This window comes from Manis pentadactyla, chromosome 16, assembly GCF_030020395.1.
Source record: "Manis pentadactyla isolate mManPen7 chromosome 16, mManPen7.hap1, whole genome shotgun sequence".
In the NCBI taxonomy this organism is placed as follows: Eukaryota; Metazoa; Chordata; class Mammalia; order Pholidota; family Manidae; genus Manis; species Manis pentadactyla.
This window is the reverse complement of record NC_080034.1, coordinates 26,181,510-26,208,137: the sequence shown is the minus strand read 5'-3', so window position 1 is coordinate 26,208,137 and position 26,628 is coordinate 26,181,510. Positions and strand designations below refer to the sequence as shown.

Here is a 26,628-nt window from a genome sequence, read left to right as displayed (position 1 = left end):
TCAACAGGCTTATGAAACACAGCAAATAGCAACAGCTATCAATGACAAGTCTCTAACAATCATTTACTGGAGGTTTTAATCAACAAACCGCAAGTCCACTGGACACAAGATAAAGCTCACACACTCAGTTAACTCCTTCACTCCTGACGATATTTTTTAGTAGACTCTGGGGTTTTCCTCTGTGCCAGAAACCTCAAGGTTCTTTGGACCAACTGGAGGTTGAATTGAATTATCTTCCCAGTATACACTGAAATTCTGAATACTTAGCCATTTGTCACTAAATAGAGCTCCTCTTTCAATTGCCTCCAAATGTTAACAACACTCAAAAATCCCTGCAATTCAATGGAGAACAATTATTTGAAACTGTAACTCACTTATTCATAGCTGAATTCGTTATACAAAACAGTTCCTTGAGTATTGATATCCTATGATAAGTGAATAACACATGCTCCAGTTAGGTAATGAATTCCATTTATGTTTCTTATCTGGAAACACCACTAGGTGATCAAATGGGAGAAGGAAAAGAAAATAAATTATTGGGTCTATGGCCACATCAGTACAAAGCACCCAAAATAAGGGACTGAAAGATTTATGGCTTTAAGTTTTATTTTTCCCTCTTAAATCTGTGGGATCATCACAACCTTCACAAAGATTCTGTTATGTACAGGATACTGAATTGAGCACTAAACATGAGTTAAAAGATACATTCTCTATCATCAAGGGACTTATAAATGTAGTTGGAGTGCCAGCAAGGGACACTAAAATCTTAATGGGCACAGAATAAACTATTCAAGGTTTTCTTAGTGCTATTGATCCAGGTCTGGAATAAGCAACAAATCATATGTACAAGACTGCCTAGTTGATGTCAAACACAAATGCCACAGATATACAGGCTCTTTGTTTTTTAATCTTTATTCTATTTTGCTAACTCTTGATTCCCATCCCCACATCAAGTACATTGTTCTCTTTGACGTGACAACCCAGACAGATCGTAAAGGGACTTTAATGCCTAGAAATCATGTGAAAATTGGGATGCAGTGCAACTCTGGCTGATAGGTTTCAAAGCATTTGGTGAGCATCTTACTGATAGGCTCTTTTGTACCTTTAGGTCCAACATTGTATCCAGGAATATTACGGAGAAAACTAGAGCAGTATTTCGAGAGTTCTAGCTTTGAGGACAGCTTAAATAATTGATAAGGGGAAAGAGGCCAGAGGCAGATTTTAAAGGTTATTGACACTAGCTTTTTATCTTATTAAAAAGTGAAGATTTATGGATCCAAATACCTGAGAAATCAACAAAAGTCCCATAATCAGACTTTTAAAACTGAATGGAGCCCCAACTGAATAAATCCCCTTAATAATTTGAGTGTTAGAGAAAACCTAAAAGGCCATTCAGTCTAATATTTATTTTGCATTTGGGAAAAGCCTGAGAACCTAGAAAGAGGAAGAAAGTGGTCTAAGTTCACACAGAGAGTTAATGACTGAGCAGACATGGGCTGTGATTTTTCTAAACTCCAGCTCAGGAATCTTTCTGCTATGTACCCCTTACCTTATGCCAGTGTTTTCTCATCTATTTTCATAATCACAAAAGTGTACTCCACCTTTAGTGGGTCCTTTTTATATATTTTTCCATTAAATTAAAATACTGCCAATACAGTACTGATTTGTTTACATACTGTATGTACATCTGTACTTTATACATGGAAAAAGAATTAGTTGTTTGTCCCCTAAAAAACAATTTTCATCCCTTTGGGGGTAATATTGCTCCTTTGAGATTGCATGCTTTAATTGCTAAAACACTTCTAGTGTGTAACTCATCTGGCACTGGATTATGTATCATTCTGCACTATTTCCAAGGAATAACGTACTACAACATGTGCATATATACACACCATAGTACCACTAACACATCCTCACCTGACCCAGTGAGGCAGTGGAGGCTGGTTAAGCGGAGGGCCAAGATCACATGGATACTTTATAAATTCAGTCCCTCTGGTGTCACAACTCAAGACATAACCTATCATGATTTAGTTACAGGTTATAATACGAAGCCAGTCACCTGTTAAGTAAGTTCTAAGTCAGGTCATATCACTGCTCACACTCAACTCAAACTCAAGATAATTGTAATGGATACTTAGATCATTGGTGTTCAGTTTTTCCTCTTTTCTAACATATGCATTTAAGGTTATTAATTTTCCTCCAAGTACAGTTTTATCAGCATCCCACAAGTTTTGATGTTTTATTTCTCATATTATACAGTTCAAAATACTTCCCATTTTGTGTTTAGATTTTTTCCTTTTTCCATCATTTATTTAGAAATTCATTGATTCATTTCCAAACAGTTGAAGATTTTCTAGTTATTATTAGGTTATTTATGTATAGCTTAATTTCACTGTGGTCAGAGTACATAAGTGCTTATGATTTAATCTACTGATACTTGTTTTGAGACTTTTTTTAATGGTCCAGCATATGGCAATTTTGGAAATATTCCATGTATACTTGAAAAGCATATGTGTTCCTCTGTTGTTAGATATAGTGTTTTGCAGATGATAATTAGTTTATATTTGTTAATTTTTGTTATTTAATTCTTTCATATTCCTATTAATTTTTGTCTGCCTAGTCCATTAATTGCTGAAAGATGGAAGTTAAAAATCTTCCCTATGATTATGGATTTGTTCTTAGTTCAGTTCTTAGTTTCTGTCTTATATATTTTCAAGGTTAGATTATTTGGTGCATGCAGATCCAGAATTATGATATCATCCCAGTAGGTGGATTGTTTGTTCAATAGACATTTTCTATTTTATCTGTTTACCTATTTACTGTTTATCTCTAGTAATATTTTTTGCCTTTTTCTGTCACCAGCTTTCTTTTGGTTTGTGTTCATGTATGCATTTTCCCAAGTTTTTACTGTTATGTATCCTTATATATTAAGAATTAGAAAGCTATATTTTTATCTAGTCTGACGATCTTGCCTTTTGAGTATTTAGTTTATTAAGATTTAATGTAATCGTGATATATTTAGGCTAAATGTACTATCTTACAATTTTTATTTTTAAAATGATCAAAAACTTCAATAGACAGTTCATCAGACAGTGATATATGAATGGCCAATAAGCTCATTAAAGAAAGCTCGACATTGTTAGCCATGAGGGAAATGCAGTTAAGTTTCATACCACTAGAACAGCTAAAATTAAGAGGACTAATAATAGCAAGGTTGGTTAAGACATGGAGCAACCAGAACTCTCATACGAATGAAAAATGGCACAATCACTTTGTAAAATTGTTTGGCGGTTTATTATAAAATTAAACATATGCTCACCCTATGACTCAGCAATTACAGAAAATCTTAGAAATAGAGCAAGAAAAATGTCAATATCAATGTCAACATAACAGGCTTGTATGAGAATGTTTAGAGGAACTTGATTCATAATCCAAAACAATGGAAACTTCTAGTAAGAGGAGAATGGATAAACAAACCAATATTCATATAATGAATATTGCTCAGCAATAACAAAGGAATGAACTACTATAACAAAGGAATGAATAACAAAGGATAGAAACAACAAAATGGATGAATCTCGTAGATATGTTGAGTAAAAGATGCCAGACATAAAAAAAGTATATATTAAATGATTCCATAAAATTATGTCAGCTTAAAAATATGCCAAGGTTACATAATATCTAATAATTCTCTTAATGGGTACTCAAGCAAAAGATTTTAAGGATCCCTTCTATAGTCCATGAGCAATGAATGCCTCATGTTAACAACTGTCTTAAACTTCCTCCTCTGGGAGTGAAATTTTGTGGGTTACCATAGTTTAGTTATAGGAGTTAAAACCACCCTAACTCCCTGGAATACAACTGTCGGGCTGAACAGTCCAGACAAAGGGATTTGCCTTAAGTCCACAGCACCAGCAGCATCCTGACTCCCGCTGCTGATAGTTGACCATTGACAGTGTCATTACGAAGCTTTTGGGGTATCTTATATCACTTTATTTATTTATTTTGGATTATAAATTGTTTCTTCTTTTTTTTTATTAAGGTATTATTGGAATAGACTCTTATGAAGGTTTCAATGAAAAAACACTGTGGTTACTATATTTACCCATATTACCAAGTCCCCACCCATACCCCAGTGCAGTCACTCTCCATCAGTATAGTAAGATTTTACATCAATTTATATAATACATGCATCAGCTAGGGTCTCCCCAGTCCTTATACACTTGTGGAAATAGGCCTTGCGATCCCCAGTTTCAGTTTTCTTCCTCATCCTTTTCTCTGAATCTGAGTTCATCTATGTATAACTCAGATGCAAGATGCCATCCTTTCATCAATTTCTATTTTAAAAAATCCACTTACACCACAAAATTCCATATAGGAAGTACCATTAATGGAGATGCTGGGATCACAGAGAGTAGCCACATCAGTCGCACGATTTCACTAGCCCTGCCCCCGTCCTCTCCCCCGCCTCTCCCTTCCTTTCTCCCTTCCTCCACTCTCAGAGGAACCACCAATTCTTCCAGTTTCTCCCACAGATTATTTTTCAGACTAGTTCCACTCATGCTAAATTTGGAGCAGGGGTCTCATCTTTCCTCTTGAACAGGCTTTTCCAAGAATGTCTTGGGGTCACACCCAGCACCCTCTCTGAGGAGAATTCTAATGGATATGATGTTCTCCATCTTGTTACATTTATGTTCAGATTTGGCAACTCCCTGGTGAGATTTTTTGGGACACTGAAGACCTAGGGACCATGAACATACAAACAGAAGTAATATCTCTGAATTGCTTGATCTTTAAAGCATGGGACTGGCTCAACTCCCAGAGAGAATGGGCATAACCAGCATTTCTCAGACTATGGAGGGGGCCATGAGCATTGTTCTGCCCAAATCTCTCTCCTCACGGATATTCTTATCAGGTTTGCAGATGATGGGGAAGAGGAAGTGAGGATATGTCAAAATAGCTGTTTAAGAAGGGCTTGGAATCTGTTCACCATTTCAAGGTGAAGGGAATGAGGATACTATAGGCCTAAATTTCCTACAGAACTCAAATATATTACTTTCAGTAGGAAAATGCACTGAATTTAATATCAGTTCTTTTCAGCCAATCCAAAAACCATCAAACTACAGACTCCTATGATAGGAAGAGATAGTAATGTCATACCCTACAGCAGGTCCCGAAATGACTGGCTGGGCCTTGCTGCATTCAGTAAACATGTGACTTAAAACATGACCCTCTAGCCTGAGGTAGCCACGTTAGCCATATGGGCTTCAGGAAAATCAGTGTAAATATTTGACCCCAGAAGATTAAGAAAACCGTTACCGAGAGGAGAAAGACTAGTGACTCCTTTTAAGAAGGGCAAGTTTATCTCCAGTGCCAGTATCCCCCCTGCCACTTGCTTTTTGTGTTCTTCTCTCCACCTCACCTCTCCCCTCATTACTGCTTTTCCCTTCTCAAGAACCACATATTCTCAACAGGTTAATGGCTTACCCTTACAGGAATATTTTCATTTCAAAAAATTGCTGTCTAACCCAAAGGAATGAGAAGCTAATGGTAAAGTTCCTTTTCTGCTCTTTAGGGAAGATCTGTTTCTCTCTTCTTGTCTTCTCTAGTGATTCTCAGTTGTCCCATATGTCAAGTGAGAATAATAGTACATGTTATTGAAGGATTTACTTAGATAATGTAGATAAGATGCTTGTTGCAGTGCCTGGCTGGCTCTTAATTGCTACTATAAGATAAAAACAGAGAACAAGCAATATATGGAGACAAATGACAACAATAATTCAACAATACAAAATCTGTGGGATGCAGCGAAGACCATGCTAAGAGGGAAGTATATTGCAATACAGGCCTACCTCAGTAAAGAACAACAATCCCATATGAACAGTCCAAACTCACAGTAAATGAAACTAAAAAAGAAGAAAAATTGAGGCCCAAAGTCAGAAGAAGGAGGGATAATAAAGATTGGAGCAGAAAAAAATAAAATCGAGAAAAATAAAACAATAGAAAGTAATCAATGAAAGCAGGAGCTGGTTCTCTGAGAAAATAAAATAAACAAACCCCTAGCCAGACTTCTTAAGAAAAAAAGAGTCTACACACATAAACAAAATCAGAAATGAGAACTGAAAAATCACTACAGATGCCACAGAAAAAAAATTATTAGAGAATACTATGAAAAATGATATGATAACAAACTGCATATGCTAGAAGACTTTCCAGAAAAATACAACCTAGCAAGGCTGATCCAGGGAGAAACAGAAAACCTGAACAGACCAATTACCAGCAACAAAATTGAATTCGTAATCAACACACTACCTAAGAACAAAACACCTGAACCACATGGCTTCACTGCTGAATTTTATCAAATATTTAGTGAAGACCTAATACACATCCTGCTTAAAGTTTTCCAAAAGGTAGAAGAGGAGGGACTTAACACTCATTCTATGAAGCCAGCATAACTGTAATGCTAAAACCAGGCAAAGACACCACAATAAAAGAAAATCACAGGCCAATATCCCTGATGAATATAGATGCAAAAATACTCAACAAAATATTCCAAACAAAATTCAAAAGTACATCAGAAAGATCATCCATCATGATCAAGTAGGATTTATTACAGGAATGCAAGGATGGTACAACATTTGAAAACCTATCATCATCATCAAAAGGACAAAAACCACATGTCATCTCCATAGATGCTGAAAAACTATTCAACAAATTCAACATCAATTTATGATAAAAACTCTCAACAAAATGGGTACAGAGGACAAGTACCTCAACATAATAAAGGCCATATATGACAAACCCACAGCCAACATCATACTTAAGAGAGAGAAGCTGAAAGCTTTTCCTTTAAGATTGGGAATAAGACAAGGATTCCCACTCTCCCCCATTTTATTCAACACAGTTCTGGAGTTCCTAGCCATGGCAATCAGACAACACAAAGAAATAAAAGGTATCTAGATTGGTAAGGAAGAAGTTAAACTGTCACTGTTTGCAGAAGACATATTGTAGAAGAAAAACCATAAAGAATTCACACCAACACTACAAGATCTAAGATCTGAATTCAGCAAACTTGCAGGATATAAAATTAATACATAGAAATCTGTTGCATTCATATACACTAATGATGAATTAGGAGAAAGAAATCAGGAAATCAACTCCATTCACAATTGCATCAAAAAGAATAAAATACCTAGGAATAAACCTAACAAAGGAAGTGAAAGAGACATACACCATGAAACTACAAGACACTCATTTGAAAAATTAAAGATACCAATAAATGGAAACATGTCCCATGCTTATGGATAGGAATAACTAATATTGTCAAAATGGCCATCCTGCCTAAAGCAATCTACAGATTCAATGTTATCCCTATCAAAATACCAATAGCATTCTTCAACGAACTGGAGCAAATAGTTCTAAAATTCATATGGAACCACAAAAGACCCTAAATAGCCAAAGCAATACTGAGAAGGAAGAATAAAACAGGGGGGATCTCACTTCCCAACTTAAGGCTCTACTACAAAGTCACAGTAATCAAGACAATTTGGTACTGGCACAAGAACAGAGCCACAGACCAGTGGAACAGAATAGAGACTCCAGGTATTAACCCAAACACATATAGTCAATTAATATATGATAAAGGAGCCATGGACATACAATGGGGAAATGACAGCCTCTTCAAAGGCTGGTGTTGGCAAAACTGGATAGCTACATGTAAGAGAATGAAACTGGATCATTGCCTAACCCCATACACAAAAGTAAATTCAAAATGGATCAAAGATCTGAATGTAAGTCATGAAATCATAAATCTCTTAGAAAAAAACATAGGCAAAAATCTCTTGGACATAAACATGAGCAACTTCTTCAAGAACATATCTCCCCAGGCAAGGGAAACAAAGGCAAAAATGAACAAGTGGGACTATATCAAGCTGAAAAGCTTCTTTACAGCAAAGGACACCATCAATAGAACAAAAAGACATCCTACAGTATGGGAGAATATATTCATAAATGACATAACTGATAGGGGGTTGACATCCAAAATATATATATATAAAAGAGCATGCACCTCAATAAACAAAAATGAAATAATCCAATTAAAATATGGGCAGAGGATCTGAACAGACACTTCTCCAAAGAAGAAATTCAGGTGGCCAAAAGGCACATGAAATGATGCTCCACATCGCTAATCATCAGAAAAACGCAAATTAAAACCACAGTGAGATATCACCATACAACAGCAAGGATGGCCACCATCTAAAAGACAACAATAAATGTTGGTGAGCATGTGGAGAAAGGGGAACTGTCCTATACTGCTGGAGGGAATGTAATTTATTTAAACCATTGTGGAAAGCAGTATGGAGGTTCCTCAAAAAACTAAAAATAGAAATACCATTTCACCCAGGAATTTCACTTCTAGGAATTTACCCTAAGAATGCAGGAGCCCAGTTTGAAAAAGACACATGCACCCCTATGTTTATCATAGCACTGTTTACAATAGCCAAGAAATGGAAGCAACCTAAGTGTCCATCACTGGATGAATGGATAAAGAAGATGTGGTACATTGCACAATGGAATATCATTCAGCCATAAGAAGAAAACAAATCCTACCATTTGTAATGGTAGGAGTTAGAGGGTATTATGCTCACTGAAATAAGCCAGGCAGAAAAAAGACAAGTATCAGATGATTTCACTCATATGTGGAGTATAAGAACAAAGAAAAAACTGAAGGAACAAAACACCAGCCAACACACAGAACCCAAGAACCAAAGGGAAAGGGACTGGGGAGAATGGGTTTGAAGGGAGGGAGAATGGGTTTGAAGGGAGGGAGAATGGGTTTGAAGGGAGGGACAAGGGGGAAACAGGGGCGTTATGATTAGCACGCATAATGTAGGGGGGGCATGGGGAGGGCTGTACAACACAGAGAAGACAAGTAGTGATTCTATAGCATCTTACTATGCTGATGGACAGTGACTGTAATGGCATATGTGGTGGGGACTTGATGATGTAGGGAGTCTAGTAACCATAATGTTGTTGCTCATGTAATTGTAGATGATACTAAAATTCAAAAAAGAAAGATACCACACACACACACACACACACACACACACACACAAACAACTGAAGTGAGTTTGTAGGATTTCAAACCTTTAAGGACATACTTTCCAAAATAACCCATGCAGCTGAGTTTATGTGTGTGTGTTGAGGGAGTTTTTCTAATGTACATATCAGGGATTCTCCAAATTAGCCTCCAGGTAGACTATAAAGGATAAATAATAGAAGTGTGCTAATTTTAAGTACACAGATAGACTTGATTTTTAATTGAAATGCAACAATGACCAAAGCAATGATAGCAAAAGATTTTGGTGGGTAGTGGGAGGAGCATATTTTCACTGCCATGTTTTAGGATTGCCAGTGCAAGGTTTTACAATAAAAAACAGAGAAGCTAATCAGTTTTATTATTGTTTTTAAATTCTCTACATCTGTGTAATCAATTTTACATTTTTCAACCTTGCAGGGATGTAAGAAAGAAGCCACAGATGTAAGATTGAAGGTGGGAAATCATTAAACAGAGAAAACAATCCATATTAGATATTCAAGCTAGACAACCTAAATCAACGCAAGGCAACATTACAATGACAAATCTCCACAGATCAAGTCCTGCCTTATTGCCAGAACCTGGGGCTGAAACACCCATTACCCTGCCCTAGTCCAACACTGGAACCTCTCAGTCCTCCTTCCTAGTTTTCTGACCCTGGAACTCAACTGCTCTAGATCCACAGCAGGGAGGCACAGAAGCGAGGTGGGGGAGTACTCACCCTTGGAGGGAATGCTCTCTGGGTCAGGTACAGACAGCCACGACAGTGGAGAAAGATGTCTCATCAGCTGCTTCCCAAGATCCATACAGGATCAAGCAGCAAAACCCAGAAGACACTGGAACTGAAGCAATGGTGAATGAGAACGTCAGGGTCATGGCCCAGCAAAGAAACAAGACAGCACAGGAGAAGACAGAACAAGACCGAAAATGGATGAGCCTGAAGATGCTCCACCTATTAGAAGACATATTTTGAATAAATCAATGCATAAAAGGAGAACTTACCTGAAGAGGTGCCTGGGCTTTAAAATGCAGTCTCCTAGAAGGCTTCAGGGTCAGTGAAAGGAAAAACTACCTGTTACGTGGGGGAACTGAGAGAGAAGAGAATGTAAAGGGGACATGGAAAGCCTGTAAGAAGGAACTTAACAATACTTCAGGAAGGAAAACAAAAGCCCTTAAAGAAAAAAACACAAGTAGAAAGAAGATGAAATCTGAATGTCATCAAATTCAAGAGAAGAAAAAAATACCAGATGTAAGAGGAGTGAGAAGCAGTTACTACAGGAAGTGAAAGACTAGCGAGCAACATTCCCAGCCTGCCTAGCCCCTGGAAGACCATGTAAGAGCTCTCCCGACTGGCAGCACAGTGAAATCACCTGGGAAGCTTCAAAACCACTGCCTCTCGGCCTCACTTCCAGAGATCCTCATTTAATTGGTCTCAGGTGTGGCCTGATTGTTGGGTTTTGTTTTTTAAGCACCCCAGATGATTCTAATGGGCAGCAAGAAGGTATTACTAACAAAAAAAGAAATTCAAGTTTTGGTTAATTGCATTATGCAGCTGACAGTGACCAGGTGACAACACTTTAAAGCTGGCAAATACCATAAACAAAATTCTGGTTTAAAAATATTGTACATGAGGAGGAGCCAAGATGGCGGCATGAGTAGAGCAGTGGAAATCTCCTCCCAAAACCATATATAGTTTTGAAAATACAACAAATACAACTAATCCTAAAAGAGAGACCAGAAGATACAGTACAACAGCCAGGCTACATCTACATCTGCGAGAACTCAGCAACTCACGAAGGGGGTAAGATACAAGCCGCAGCCCAGTGGGACACAAGTGCTCCCTCCACCCCAGCCCACTGGTGAGAGAAGAGGAATCAGAGTGGGGAGGGAGGGGGACCCCAGGACTGCTAAATACCCAGCCTCAGTCATCCGCACTGGGAGCACAGACACACATTGCATGGTGTGCTGGATATTAGGGAAACGGAACAGTAAAATCTGCGAGCAGGTCCCTGCAGCTGGTGCCCCTGAGACAAAAGAAAAGCGAGTGCTTTTTGAAAGTCTTAAAGGGACACAGGCCTCACAGCTGGAAGGAAGCATCCTGGCACACTCAGCCCAGCAGCTGGGAATCCCAGGGAACTATAGGCGCCCTAAATCCCTGGGCCACAGCACAGCTCTGAAGCCCCTCACAGCAAGAAACAGCCTCCCATCCATTCCCCATATGGCATGGCCCCACCATAGCAGGGAAGCAGCCTGGGAGCAGCCACGCCCACAACAACTGCCCAGAGCTTCCTCTGCAGCCAACCAGGCCAGACTCAGAGACCCCAATAGTGCGCGGCAGCCCAGCACAGAGCCAGGACAAGGCACCAAGTGTCGCCATTCTCACAGGAGAGCACACCCAGTGCACCTGCATCCCCCACGGGGCTCTGAGCTGCCCCGATGGCTGCCCCACTTGCAGTGGCTCAGGAAATAAAACTAGAAGCTGCTTCCCATGTGCAGGACATTGTTCTCCCAGCTGACACACATGCCAACTGCCTACGACTACCTCTAAAACCATGAAAAGGCAGAAGAATTTGATCCAGTCCAGAATTACCCAGACAACCCCTGAGAGGGAGCCTGGGGATATAGATTTAACCAATCTTCCTGAAAAAAAATTCAAAATACAGGTCATAACCACGCTGATGGACCTGCAGAGAAAAATGCAAGAGCTAACAGATCAAGCTGGGAGGGCGAATACAGAAATAAAACAATCTCTGGAAGGACTTAAGAGCAGACTGGATGAGGTGCAAGAGGCCATTAATGGAAAAGAGATTAGAGAACAGGAACACAGAGAAGCTGAGGCAGAGAGAGATAAAAGGATCTCCAGGAATGAAAGAATATTAAGAGAACTGTGTGACCAATCCAAACAGAATAATATTCACACTATAGGGGTACCAGAAGAAGAAGAGAGAGAAAAAGGGATAGAAAGTGTCTTTGAAGAAATAATTGCTGAAATCGTCCCCAAACTGGGGGGAGGAAATAGTCTCTCAGGCTATGGAAGCCCACAGAACTCCCAACACAAGGGACCCAACGAAGACAACACCAAGACACACAGTAATTAGAATGGCAAAGATCAAGGACAAGGACAGAGTATTAAAGGCAGCTAGAGAGAGAAAAAAGGTCACCCACAAAGGAAAACCCATCAGACTATCATCAGACTTCTCAACAGAAACCTTACAGGCCAGAAGAGAATGGCATGATATATTTAATGCAATGAAACAGAAGGGCCTTGAACCAAGAATACTGTATCCAGCAAAATTATCATTTAAATATGAAGGAGGGATTAAACGATTCCCAGAGAAGCAAACATTGAGGGAATTTGCCTCCCACAAACCACCTCTACAGGATATTTTAAAGGGAATGCTCTAGATGGAAGCACTCTTAAGGCTAAATAGATGTCACCAGAGAAAATAAAATCAGAGCAAAGAAAGCAGACCAACCAAATACTAACTAAAGGCAAAAAATAAAATCAACTACTCACAAAAGCAGTCAAAGGAAACATAAAAGAGTAGAAAATAAAACACCTAACATATAAAAACAGAGGAGGAGGAATAAGAAAAACAGAGGAGAGAAATAAAGAATCACTAGACTGTGTTTACAATAGCTTAATAAGTGAGTTAAGTTAGGCAGTTAGATAGTAAAGAAGCTACCCTTGAACCTTTGGTAACCACAACTCTAAAGCCTGCAATGGCAATAAGCACATATCTTTCAATAATCACCCTAAATGTAAATGGACTGAATGCACCAATCAAAAGACACAGAGTAATAGAATGGATAAAAAAGAAAGACCCATCTATATGCGGCTTACAAGAAACTCACCTCAAACCCAAAGACATACACAGACTAAAAGTCAAAGGATGGAAAAAGATATTTCATGCAAATAATAGGGAGTAAAAAGCAGGTGTTGCAGCATTAGTATCAGACAAAATAGACTTCAAAACAAAGAAAGTAACAAGAAATAAAGAAGGACATTACATAATGATAAAGGGCTCAGTCCAACAAGAGGATATAACCATTTTAAGTATATATGCACCCAATATAGGAGCACCAACATACGTGAAAGAAATACAGAATTAGAGGAGAAATAGAATGCAATGCATTCATTTTAGGAGACTTCAACACACCACTCACTCCGAATGACAGATCCTCCAGAAAGAAAATAAGTAAGGACACAGAGGCACTGAACAACACACTAGAACAGATGGACCTAATAGACATCTACAGAACTCTACACCCAAAAGCAGCATGATACACATTCTTCTCAAGTGCACATGGAACATTCTCCAGAATAGACCACATACTAGGCCACAAAAAGAGCCTCAGTAAACTCAAAAACACTGAAATTCTACCAACCAACTTTTCAGACCACAAAGGTATAAAACTAGAAAAAAATTGTACAAAGAAAGCAAAAAGGCTCACAAACACATGGAGGCTTAACAACACGCTCCTAAATAATCAATGGATCAGTGATCAAATTAAAATAGAGATCAAGCAATATATGCAAACAAATGACAACAACAGCACAAAGCCCCAACTTCTGTGGGATGCAGTGAAGGCAGTTCTAAGAGGAACGTATATAGCAATCCAGGCCTATTTAAAGAAGGAAGAACAATCACAAATGTATAGTCTAAAGTCACAATTATTGAAATCGGAAAATGAAGAACAAATGAGGCCCAAAGTCAACAGAAGGAGGGACACAATAAAGATCAGAGAAGAAATACATAAAATTGAGAAGACTAAAACAATAGAAAAAAATCGATGAAACCAAGAGCTGGTTCTTTGAGAAAATAAACAAAATAGATAAGCCCCTAGCCAGACTTATTAAGAGAAAAAGAGAATCCACACACATCAACAGAATCAGAAACGAGAAAGGAAAAATCACGACAAACCCTACAGAAATACAAAGAATCATTAGAGAATACTATGAGAATCTATATGCTAACAAGCTGGAAACCTAGAAGAAATGGACAACTTCCTAGAAAAATACAACTTTCCAAGACTGACCAAGGAAGAAACAGAAAATCTAAACAGACCAATTACCAGCAATGAAATTGAATCAGTAATCAAACAACTACACAAGAGCAAAACCCCTTGGCCACATGGATTTACCACAGAATTTTATCAAACATGCAGAGAAGACATAATTCCCATTCTCCTTAAAGTTTTCCAAAAAATAGAAGAGGAGAAATACTTCCAAACTCATTCTATGAAGCCAACATCACTCTAATACCAAAACCAGGCAAAGACCTCACCAAAAAATAAAATTACAGACCAATATACCTGATGAACATAGATGCAAAAATATTCAACAAAATATTAGCAAACTGAAGTCAAAAGTACATCAAGAGGATCATACACCATGACCAAGAGGGATTCATCCCAGGGATGCAAGGATGGTACAACATTCGAAAATCCATCAACATCATCCACCACATCAACAAAAAGAAGGACAAAAACCACGTGATCATCTCCATAGACACTGAAAATGCATTTGACAAAATTCAACATCCCTTCATGATAAAAACTCTCAATAAAATGGGTATAGAGGGCAAATACATCAACATAATAAAGGCCATATATGATAAACCCACAGCCAAGATCATACTTAACAGCAAGAAGCTGAAAGCTTTTCCTCTAAGATCAGGAACAAGACAGGGATGCCCACTCTCCCCACCATTATTCAACATAGTACTGGAGGTCCTAGCCATGGCAATTAGACAAAACAAAGAAATACAAGGAATCCAGATTACTAAAGAAGAAGTCAAACTGTCACTATTTGCAGATGACATGATATTGTACATAAAAAACCCTAAAGACTCTACTCCAAAACTACTAGAACTAATATCGGAATTCAACAAAGTTGCAGGATACAAAATTAATACACAGAAATCTGTTGCTTTCCTATATACTAACAATGAACCAGCAGAAAGAGAAATCAGGAACACAATTTCATTCCCAATTGCATCAAAAAGAATAAAATAACTAGGAATAAACCTAACCAAGGAAGTGAAAGACCTATACCCTGAAAACTACAAGACACTCTTAAGAGAAATTAGAGAGAACACTAACAAATGGAAACTCATCCCATCCTCTTGGCTAGGAAGAATTAATATTGTCAAAATGGCCATCCTGCCTAAAACAATCTACAGATTCAATGCAATCCCTATCAAAATACTAACAGCATTCTTCAACAAACTGAAACAAATAGTTCTAAAATTCATATGGAACCACCAAAGACCCTGAATAGGAAAAGCAATCCTGAGAAAGAAGAATAAAGTAGGGGGGTCTCGCTCTCCAACTTCAAGCTCTACTACAAAGCCACAGTAATCAAGACAATTTGGTACTAGCACAAGAACAGAGCCACAGATCAGTGGAACAGAATAGAGACTCCACACATTTACTCAAACATATATGGTCAATTAATATACAATAAAGGAGCCATGGACATGCAATGGGGAAATGACAGCCTCTTCAACAGCTGATGTTGGCAAAACTGGATAGCTACATGTAGGAGAATGAAACTGGATCATTGTCTAACCCCATACACAAAAGTAAATTCGAAATGGATCAAAGACCTGAATGTAAGTCATGAAACTATAAATCTCTTAGAAAAAAACATAGGCAAAAATCTCTTGGACATAAATATTAGCAAATTCTTCATGAACATATCTCCCCAGGCAAGGGAAACAAAAGCAAAAATGAACAAGCGGGACTATATCAACCTGAGAAGCTTCTGTACAGCAAAGGACACCATCAATAGAACAAAAAGGCATCCTACAGTATGGGAGAACATATTCATAAATGACAGATCCGATAAAGGGTTGACATCCAAAATACATGAAGAGCTCACACACCTCAACAAACAATCATCAAGTAGTTTAGGGTCAGATAAGGATCTTGGCCACAGGAGCTTCCATTTCCCCACACTGAGATAGCGTTCCTGAGAGACGCTGTGGAGAAGGTAAAGGATGTAGCAGAGGACATGCTCTGTGGAGCAAGATAGCTGCCGTCAGCTCTGGAAGTGGAGGAGGGTACACTGAAGGGGAGTGAGGAGGTACAGGTGGTGCTGGAGGCACCAACCCTCCTCTATTGAAAGCCTGCCCAGCTGTAACCAAGTGAATAAAGAGATAGCAACTGCAGGTTCCTCCAGGAGAGGTACAGCCCACTCTCCAGGGCATAGTGCACTCTATGTTCCCCTAGTTACAGGCAGAGGTTGTGGATTTGGGCTTCCAGTCTCAGCAGAAACCCTCAGAATCCATATCAGCCTGGCTCCTGTACCTTTGGGACATAGAGGTGGAGAGTATCCTCCTGTCTGAATCAGAGATGGGAAAGCTGGCTTCCCTGACAACTCATCCTGCCTTGCAACAGCGAGTGCAGAATGTACACCAGACCCCTGGGACCCATTCCCTACTCAAATGACTGATGGCCACACTTCACAGAGTACAGCCCAATCCAGTGACTTACCATCTTCCTCACTAGATGGCAGATGCATGCCAAGCTCTAACAGGTGTTACAGAATTTGGGTATGAAAAATACCATTTATAACCCAGTAAATTATGACCCAAACGGGGAGCTGTTTACGGTGGGGATAAGGGTATGGTGCTGCAAATGAATCCCTCAACCCTCTTTGGGCCCTTAGTAGCCATTCTTGCCCCTCACTTAGGGCAGTCAATAAATGAGGTTACCCATATTGTGGCAGATTTGGAGGAAGCTGAAGTGATGAAGGCACAGAAGGGAGTGCAGTCCCCTACTGAGAGGAAGGGCTTAAAGGGCCCCGTGAAGGTCATAAGGACCCAGATATGGACTGATTTCATAGGGGCAGGAGCAGACAGAAAAATTGGATGGGAAGTTGAATAGAATTTTATTGGAGCTGTGGCAACAATTCAAGCCAGAGCAGTGGTTACAGCAGCTGAGGATCAAGAAATGGAAACAAAGTCACAAGTCTTGGCCTGTGAGCCTGCAAGACTTCCTGCTAGACAGTGAGCCATCCTCACCTGAACCCACACAGGAAGGTGATTGGGCTATAGTTTTACTGAATGGAGGGTCAAGGCACCTGCCCTGGGGAACTAGGTGGGAATCAGAGGCCACATGTTCAAATATCATTTCATTGGTATGCAGTGAATGTTCAACACATGCCAGCTCTGGTAGACACAGGAGCTGAATGTTCACTGATTTATGGGAACCCTGAGCGGTTTTCAGGGACCTCTGCTGTTATAGTTTGATGCGGAAGTAAGGCTGAGTAAAACAAGCCTGAATCCCGTTGGAAATAGGGCATCTATACCTGAAGGAATATAGTGTGTATATCTCTCCAATCCTTAAATATATTTTGGGGATAGATGTCCTCCAGGGCCTGTGGTTACAGACCACTGCAGGTGAGCTCAGACAGAGCATGTGTGGTAAAGGTAGATCTGAGTGGACATGCTAAGCACCTGCCTGTAGCTCTTCTTGTGCATCAGCAGGTGACTAATGCCAAGCAATACAAATTCCCTGGAGGGCATAAAGGAATTGGAGAACCCCTCCAAGAACTGGAAAAGTGGGTACTATAAAGCCTACTCATAGCCCTTTCAATCCCCTGGTGTGGCTGGTAAAAAAAATCCAGATGGCTCCTGGCATATGACCGTGGGTTACAGAGAACTGAGTAAGTCATACCCCTCTGCAGGCTGCTGTGCCCTCCAGTACAGCCCTCATGAATACCCTAAGTCATGAACTACGGACATATTATGTTGTGGATCTTGCTAATGCTTTCTTCTCCATAAACACAGCACAGGACAGTCAGGAACAGTTTTCCTTCACATGGGAAGGATGGCAGTGGGCTGTCACTGTCCTTCCACGAGAGCACCTCCACAGCCCCACTGTCTGTCATGGACTTGCAGCCCAGGATTTGCAGCATGGGAGAACCTGCCAGTGGTGCAGCTGTACCATTGTATTGATGGTATCATGCTTACTGTTTATTTTCTTACCAGAAGTCCTGCATGCAACAAACATTGTGCAGCACCTAGACTGGTGCAACACGTACAGGAGAAAGGATGGGCTGTGAACAGCACCAAGTTTCAGGGACCTGGTTTGTCAGTCAAATTCTTAGGGGTTGTCTGGTTAGGTAAGACTTAAGTTATCCAGGAAGCAGTGATTATAGATAAAGTTCAGGATTTTCCTACCCCCACAACTGTCACACTATTGCAAGAGTTTTTGGGTCTTAAGGCTACTGGAGTGTTTATCCCGCACTTGGCACAAATGATGAAGCCCTTATACCATGTGGTATGAAAGGGCATCAGGTGGGCCTAGGATGAGACATGTGCATTTTCTTTCACCATTGCAAAATGGGCCAAGGCCTTCTAGGCCTTGAGTGTGATACACCTGTCAAGACTCTGAGATGGATGTTCATGTGACCAAAGACAGTATGGCTGGGTTCCCTGCAAGTAGCTTGAATGGACTCACCAACTTATTGAAAAAAAAGAGCAGATGCCATTTGCTGCTGGCATTCCCGTGAGTTGATGAAGCAGATGAATTGGCCCAGATATGTTGGCTAGAAGGAAAGCATGACTCTGATGTGGCCCAATGGTTACAAAAATGTTTGTTGCATCCGGGGCAAAAGACAATGCAGGCTGTAGCCCTTCAGCAGGGCCTGGACTCTCACCTTTGAAGAAGTCATCAGAGCCCAGCAGGAGTGCACTGTATGCTCTAAAAGGGACTTAACACCAAGGGAAACAAAAGCAAAAATGAACACATGGACTACACCAAGCTAAAAAGATTCTGCACGGCAATGGACATAATCAGCAAAACAAAAAGGCATCCTACAGTATGGGAGAATGTATTTGTAAACGACCTATCCGACAAGGGGTTAACATCCAAAATATATAAAGAACTCACATGCCTCATCAACCAAAAAGCAAATAACCCGATTAACAAATGGGTAGAGGATCTGAACAGACACTTCTCCAAAGAAATTCAGATGGCCAACAGGCACATGAAAAGATGCTCCACATCACTAATTATCAGGGAAATGCAAATTAAAACCACAATGTGGTACCACCTCACACCAGTTAGGATGGCCGGCATTGAAAAGACTAAGAACAAATGCTGGTGAGGATGCAGAGAAAGGGGAACCCTCCTACACTGCTGGTGGTAATGTAAGCTGGTTCAACCATTGTGGAAAGCAATATGGAGGTTCCTCAAAAAACTAAAAATAGGAATACCATTTGACCCGGGAATTCCACTCCTAGGAATTTCTCCAAAGAAAACAAGTTCTCAGATTCAAAAAGACATATGCACCCCTATGTTTATCTCAGCACTATTTATAATAGCCAAGATATGGAAGCAACCTAACTGTCCATCAGTAGATGAATGGATAAAGAAGAGGTGGTACATATACACAATGGAATATTATTCAGCCATAAGAAAGAAACAAATCCTACCATTTGCAACAACATGGATGGAGCTGGAGGATATTATGCTCAGTAAAATAAGCCAGGCAGAGAAGGACACATACCAAATGATTTCCCTCATTTGTGGAATATAACAACGAAGCAAAACTGAAGGAACAAAACAGCAGCAGACTCACAGCGCCAAGAAGGGACTAGTGGTTACCAAAGGGGAGGAGTGGGGGAGGGTGGGTGGGGAGGGAGGGAGAAGGGGATTGAGGGGTATTACAATTGGCACACATGGTGTGGGGAGGATTACAGGGAAGACAGTGTAGCACAGAGAAGGCAAATAGTGACTCTGTGGCATCTTACTACACTGACAGACAGTGACTGCAATGGAGTATGGGGGGGCTTGATAATACGGGTGAATGTAGTAACCACACTGTTTTTCATGTGAAACCTTCATAACAGTGTATATAAATAATACTTTAATAAAAATATAAAATAAAATAAATAAAAGGGACTTACACCAAGTCCCACAGCAACCTGGGTTGATAACTAAGGGTCTGATACTCCTCAAGTGGCAGGTAACAAATCCTACCATTTGCAACAACATGGATGGAGCTAGAGGGTATTATGCTCAGTGAAATAAGCCAGGCAGAGAAAGACAAGTACCAAATGATTTCACTCATCTGTGGAGTATAAGAACAAAGAAAAACCTGAAGGAACAAAACAGCAGCAGACTCACAGAACCCAAGAATGGACTAACAGTTCCCAAAGGGAAAGGGACTGGGGAGGATGGGTGGGAAGAGAGGGAGAAGGGGAAAAAGGGGCATTACAATCAGCACACATAATGTAGAGGGGGTGCACGGGGAAGGCAGTACTTCACGGAGAAGACAAGCAGTGACTCTATAGCATCTTACTACACTGATGGACAGTGACTGTAATGGGGTACGTGGAGGGGGACTTGATAATGGGGGGAATCTAGTAACCATAATGTTGCTCATTTAAGTGTTTATTAATCATACCAAAATAAAAAAAACACACACAAAAAAACAATATTGGGGTTTTGGTGCTGTAGAGATCGTGTTATGGGGTGAGAGTTGCAGGGCGGCTTTCCGGAGCGTCCAAGCTGCAGCAGGTATGAGTGGCATCATTCAGCTGGGCAGGTTGGGCACCCTGGCACCATGAGCACGTGCTGCTGGGGATGGAGCAATGGCAGCTGGGTTGATGCTGTGTGCGGCAGGATGATCCACGACGGGCGTCAGCAGGGGGACAGCAGAATCACCTGTCTGTGGGGAACAGGAGAGAGAAAGTCCCTGAGAAGCCAGTGGAAGTGGGGGCTGAAGGCCGTAGTTTCCCTCACTCATGGGGTTGGCCACATTCCTTGTCTTCTCAAGCCCACCCTTGTCCTGCTGGCCCGAATCCCACTGATCCCCCCGCCAGGTCTGCCTACGGGCACCATGGAGCGCGCTAACATCAGGCTTCCGAGAACCTGTCTCTCCTGCATCAAGCCTCAGAGCGCACTCTGCCCGTTTCCTGTCCTGGGCTCCTCTGTCTCTGGCAGGAAGTCCACTCTCACCTTCCTGTGTGCCTACTGCCTGGCCAGGCCCGTGGCCTCCCTTCTCAGGCCTGCTCGAGCGTCTCCTCTCCCCTGGGCACCTGACTCTGGTCCACCCTATTGCAGGCCTCACAAAATCACCCTCCCCGAGAAGAAGCTCCTGGCAGCTGCCACCTTCAGCTGTGCTTCCCCTCTCCTGGGAATCCAGCTCCAGGGCCCAGCTGCCTTGCTGGACTCCTCACCACCAAGGCCCTCACTTGTCACCAGCCTGGCCTGCATGCATGCAAAGCCTGTGACCCTGCCCTGTGTGTCCCTAAGCTCCCACTCTGCCCCTGGGGCTTTTCCGCTGGAGAGCTGTCCACTCCCCTGGCCTAGCCCCTGACCTTTTTGCGAGAGCAGAACAAACAAGGCTGCCTATGTTAGTGCATGAAAGGCCACAAGGGGCCCGGTGACACCCCGACCTCTCAAGCCCACTGCACATTTGCAAACTCTACTCACCCATCCCCCCCACACCTTGTCTGTCATGCCACATTCCTAAGGCCAAACTGGGGGCACTCCGGCCCTATAGCCCCCAGAACACTGGACCTGGATCTCCCTTCTCGGCACTGACGTCAGTCTTCTTGTGCCCACAGGGAGGTCCCAAAGAGATTAACTGTTCTCTCTTGGGCATATTCTTAACTGTTTATTTTTTCAGGTCAACTTTAGAATCATTTTGATCAACTTCCCTAAATGTGTGTTAACAGCAGCTTTGGTCCCTGCAGGGGGTTGTAGGAGTAAATGACACCCATTTTGTCTAAAAAGGACCTCGAGAGGGGGTGGCACAGGTCACCCTTGCCGGGAGCCCTTCTGTTGCCTGGGGCGCCCGTTCAGTGAGAGGGCAAGATTCCATCCTGAACCTGACTCTCCTGATGGATCTACAAGGGTTGTTTCCCATGAACTGTGGGCTGCCCTGGGCTCAGGCAACGGGGAAGAGAATCAGGACGTGTGGGGGGTGGGGGCTGGCAATGGGGAAGAGAATCAGGATGTGTGTGTGAGTGTGTGTGTGTGTGTGTGTGTGTGTGTGTGTAGGAGGGATGCTCTGTAAGGGAGCATTAGGAGAGAGAGAGAGTGTGTGTGTGTGTGTGTGTGTGTGTGTGTGTAGGAGGGATGCTCTGTAAGGCAGCATTAGGAGAGTGTGTGTGTGTGTGTGTGCGTGTGTGTGTGTGTGAGTGAGTGAGTGTGTGTGTGTGTAGGAGGGATGCTCTGTAAGGGAGCATTAGGAGAGAGAGAGAGTGTGTGTGTGTGTGTGTGTGTGTGTGTGTGTAGGAGGGATGCTCTGTAAGGCAGCATTAGGAGAGTGTGTGTGTGTGTGTGTGTGTGTGTGTGAGTGAGTGAGTGTGTGTGTGTGTGTAGGAGGGATGCTCTGTAAGGGAGCATTAGGAGAGTGTGTGTGTGTGTGTGTGTGTGTGTGTGAGTATGTGAGTCTGTCTGTGTGTGTGTAGGAGGGATGCTCTGTAAGGGAGCAGTAGGAGAGAAACTCCTCTGGGATTTGAAGGCAGTGGGGCAGAGACACAGCCTGTTTGCCAGAGCAGAAGTGAACAAGGCTGCCTCTGTTAGTAGGTGCAAGGCCACAAGGCCACTCCTTGGTAACATGTCCCCAGGCATGCTGGGCTGGCTGGCTGGCGCTGAGATCAGGCTGGGCTGGGGCCCTTCCTGTTCTGCAGAAACTGCAGGGCCCAGTGACACCAAAGCTTCTCAGCCAATCATTACCTTGAGGCCTAGACTCTAACACTGAAGGCTTAAAGAGCAGGAGCCAAAACCCCAGCACCTGTGAGAGGGTCCAGACATCCAGCTGGAATCCTACAGTCCTGGGGTCTCCAGGGCTGTGGCAGGGGAGAGAGGGGGAGCCCGTGCACAGGGCACAGCTCTCCTCAGCACGAGCTCAGTTCATGTAAGAAATCCTGCGTGCTGCCACGTACTGTTGGGGTGACCTCGCCCACTTCCCTGACCTCTGAGACCCCCACTGTGCCACCAGCGAACAAACAGGTGGTCACCTGGGGCTCACACCACTGCTGGGACGACTTCAGAGGTGGTCCTGAGGGGCCTGGCCAAACCCTGGGCAGCTGTACATGCCCAGAACCCATCACTCTGCTACCCTCCTCGCCTGAGTTGGGCCCTTGGAAAGGTGACCATTTCAGACAGTTGCTCAGGGTCCCCACCCTCACCTTGCTGGGCACGAAGGCCATCCTAGCAGCTTGCTCTTGTCCACCCTCTGGTCGCTTGCTTCCCCTTGCTTGAACTCTCTACCTGGCTCTGTTGTCTCTGCCCCTGCCCCTGCATGGTGTCTCCGGGTTGTGACTCCACTGGGCAGAACCTAGAGCCCACCTTCCACAGGAGACCTGAACCTCTGATGCCAGGCAGTGGCCCTGCTGGACACAAGCATGCCTCAGGTGTGTCTCATCAGCCAAGTGCAGAGGCTTCTGGGGCTGCCCTGAACTTCTAAATGCTGCCTGCTCAGTCATTGGAGCCAGGATGTGGCCAGTGCAGCCCTGCTTGGACTCTGGGGACCACAAGTCCTCCAGGTGTCCCGGCCCAGTCCGTGCAAAGGGTCTGAGGCTGAGGAAGCTCAGGCAGATGAGTTCCACGTGAGCCAGGAGCTGTCCTTGGCCCCAGGGTCTGAGTAGGGCCACCCTCTGGTGGTTTGGGGATAAAGCCGTCAGGAAATGAGTGCTGACCCCAAAGGGGGGCAGGGCAGTGAGAAGGGAGGAGCCAGGGGTGAGTTTCAAGTTCAACTCTGCCACCTCCAGGCTTTGTGATGTGGGAAAAGTCGCTTGGCCTCTCTGTGTCACGGCCATCTTAGTAAACCTGGGACACCATTAAAACCTACAGGGGCAGTTACTGGGAGGATTGAAACAGTGAAACTATGTATGGTTCTGATCTATCAACTGGTCACTAAGGGGAACACAATAAAAATTAGTCACTGTTATTATTAAATTCTAAGATGATGATTATAACAATTTGGCTTCCCTCTTGGTGTCAAAGGCAATAATGGAAGGAAGGAATCCTTAGTAACTAGTAAGCCTGACACCTGCCTGAGCAGCCAGGAGAGTCTCAGGAATTGAAGGGAGCTGCATACTACAGGGTGGGGTGCTCAGTGCAGAGGGACAGTGGTTTGGGAGGCCAAGAGACCTCAATGGCCTGCTTTTCCCCCCAGGTCTGTTGCCCTAAGTAATAAGTGTCCTAACACCTTGCGATGACAATGCACGGGACTGTGTGGGGGCCCTGCCCAGGGTCAGCCGGGGGCTCAGGAGCGCCATGCCCCCATGTCTTGGACATCATCCTTGGCAGGTGCCCATACAGGGCTCTCTGACCCACTGTGCCTGAGGGTAACTGTCAAGGGCACAAGCAAAGTCCCCCAGCCCAGAGGGAGCACCTCTGTGCCCCGCTTACATATTCGTGGGCTGACACGCCTGTGGCCCCTCGGTGCAGGTCTCAACAAAGTCACACAAGGGGCCCAGTTTGTCCTGAAAAGCAGGTGTGGCTGTGAGGAAACTTAAGGCTTGGCCGCTGTCTTGAGAGGGGAGCATCCCCTCTGGCTCTGTCCGCAGGGCATTGCCAACCCCATGCTGCAGCCTCCACCGTGGGCAGGGGGCCCGTCAGCCTTGTGTGTTTGGAGTGAGATTATGGTCAGTCACTGAAAGTTTTGGAATTTAGAACAAATCAGAATTTTTGGTGTAGGAGAGTTATGGGCTACGTTTAGAGGAAAAGGTCAAAGGTTGGAGGCAATACAAAGTGACTAAAGAGAGGACGTGAGGAGGAAACATGGGGTGGTCACAGCACAGGAGCTGGAAAGGTGGGGAACAGGGCCTGCATCTCGGGGACACACAGAAGGCAAGAGGACCCTTGTTCTGCTCAGGGGGCAGGTTCATGATACTAGAGTTAGGTGGGGACCAGAGGAAGGCAGAGAACAGACCAGAAAGTGGCCCTGGACCCAATGGCAGGTGGCATTATAGATGCCGGAACCTGTGGCTCAGGCCCCTCTGAGCCCTGACAGGTGTGACCATGGGGCAGGCACTGTGGCAGAACAATCCCCAGCAAGGGGCTTCTATCTCTGGCAGGTAAGTTTTGGGATCCCTGGGGCCCCCACACTGCCTGCAGCAAGAGCAGGATGGCTCTCAGCTGCCATTTGAAGCTTAGGAGGAATGAAAGGATCTGTCAAAAATAGATGTAGAATCAGGAAGACAGTGGCAGAGCCTGACAGACACCATGGGGCTCTTTCTTCCTCAACACCTGCCAACCAGGTCCCTGTCCACCCCTGTCATCTCTGGGCCCTGCAGGACTGGGTTCTCCTCACTGGGTGGGGCCCTGGTTCTTCCTGGGGGTGGGGGTCCTCCAGGCCCCTCCTCCAGGCGCCCATCACCCTTTCCCAGTGGGTCACAGGGACCCTGCAGTTCTCTCCCTCACTCTGCAGAGGGGACCTCTGCAAGAGCAGCAGGTGACACTCACATTTCCGGGGAGTGTTCATGGCAGAAAGAACTTGGCACAGACCTTCCCTGGCCGTCCCTGCCCTGCGTGGGCTTCATGCCGTTCAGTTTGTTCTCACCGATCCACCTGAGGGCCAGGGAAACCCGAGCTTTGCTGGGGCGGACGACAAGCTCTGCCAGAACGGCGGCTGGCACCTGTCGGGCAGCCACCCACATCCAGAAGCCTGGGCCCGTGCCAAGGGGGAGCCCCGGGGGCTGGGACCAGCCTGGTGCGGGGGAATATGAGCCCTTGTGCCTTTTCTCTCTCCCAGGCCTCTAGGGCCCGGACGGTGTCTTGTACTGTGGCGTCAGGTGATCGAAGCCCAGCACCCATAACCTCACCACCACAGAAGCCCGGCCTTCTGGGCCCGTGTCTGTGGGGCAGGAGCCGGCTGCCCCTGTCCTCCCTCAGCCCAGCCTGGGGTATCAGCACCTGTCTAGGGCCCTTCTCACCTGCGCTGTCGTTTCGTCTTTATTACAACATGACATAATTACTGTGCAGCACTTCTGTCCTGGTGACGCCAGGCTCTAGAAAGAGAAAACAGTGTCTGCTTCCTTCCAGGCAGCTCCCGGGGTGGGGACGCTGTAGCTATTGCCCTGCACCTGTCACTTCCTGGCCACTCCGCAATGTTTGCTGGGAGAACTCAAGGACCAAGGAGTCGCACCCTGTCCCTTAGGAGAGAGCCATCCTAGGGAAAAGCCAGCAAATTCTTAGTTTGCAAATAAGGCTGTTCCCCAAAAGGGCAAGAAATTCTATCACATCCCCTTTGTTCCCTGAGGCAGCTCCCTTAGAGACCTGGTCCTGGGACTCTGTGACTTAGAAGGTGGCCAGGGTTTGCAAGGACAGGGCTGTGCTCATGTGACCCTGGTAGATTGGTCTCCCCAGGCCACCTGCATCCATACAGAGTACTGACGCGGACAGGGAGGCCCACCTTCCACTAACCCCAGACCCTCATTTCCTGCCCTGGGACACCCACCCCAGGTGAGCCATGCCTGCTCACCTGATACTTGGGCTCTGTGCGCACCTGGGCTGGGCCTCCCTCACAGCCTAATGCCATATAAGATGCCCTCTAC

General features: G+C 43.8%; 1 protein-coding gene across 4 annotated transcripts in view; it reads right to left on the bottom strand.

Annotated features, from left to right (window-relative positions):
* Window positions 1-20,552: 20,552 nt before the first annotated feature.
* The window catches only part of LOC118933299 (anthrax toxin receptor-like), a 41,509-nt gene continuing 35,433 nt past the window's right edge, over window positions 20,553-26,628 (bottom strand). For 2 of the 4 annotated variants that reach the window (XM_057493784.1, XM_057493781.1), the window contains exons 14-15: window positions 26,008-26,243; window positions 20,553-20,783 (exon numbers count right to left, since the gene is read on the bottom strand). In XM_057493784.1, the coding sequence (XP_057349767.1) occupies window positions 26,242-26,243 (2 nt within the window). In that variant the 3' untranslated portion in view covers window positions 20,553-20,783; window positions 26,008-26,241. Of the gene's footprint in view, window positions 20,784-25,537; window positions 25,643-26,007; window positions 26,244-26,628 lie in introns of all 4 variants that reach the window. The other 2 variants (XM_057493783.1, XM_057493782.1) reach the window with 2 other exon arrangements.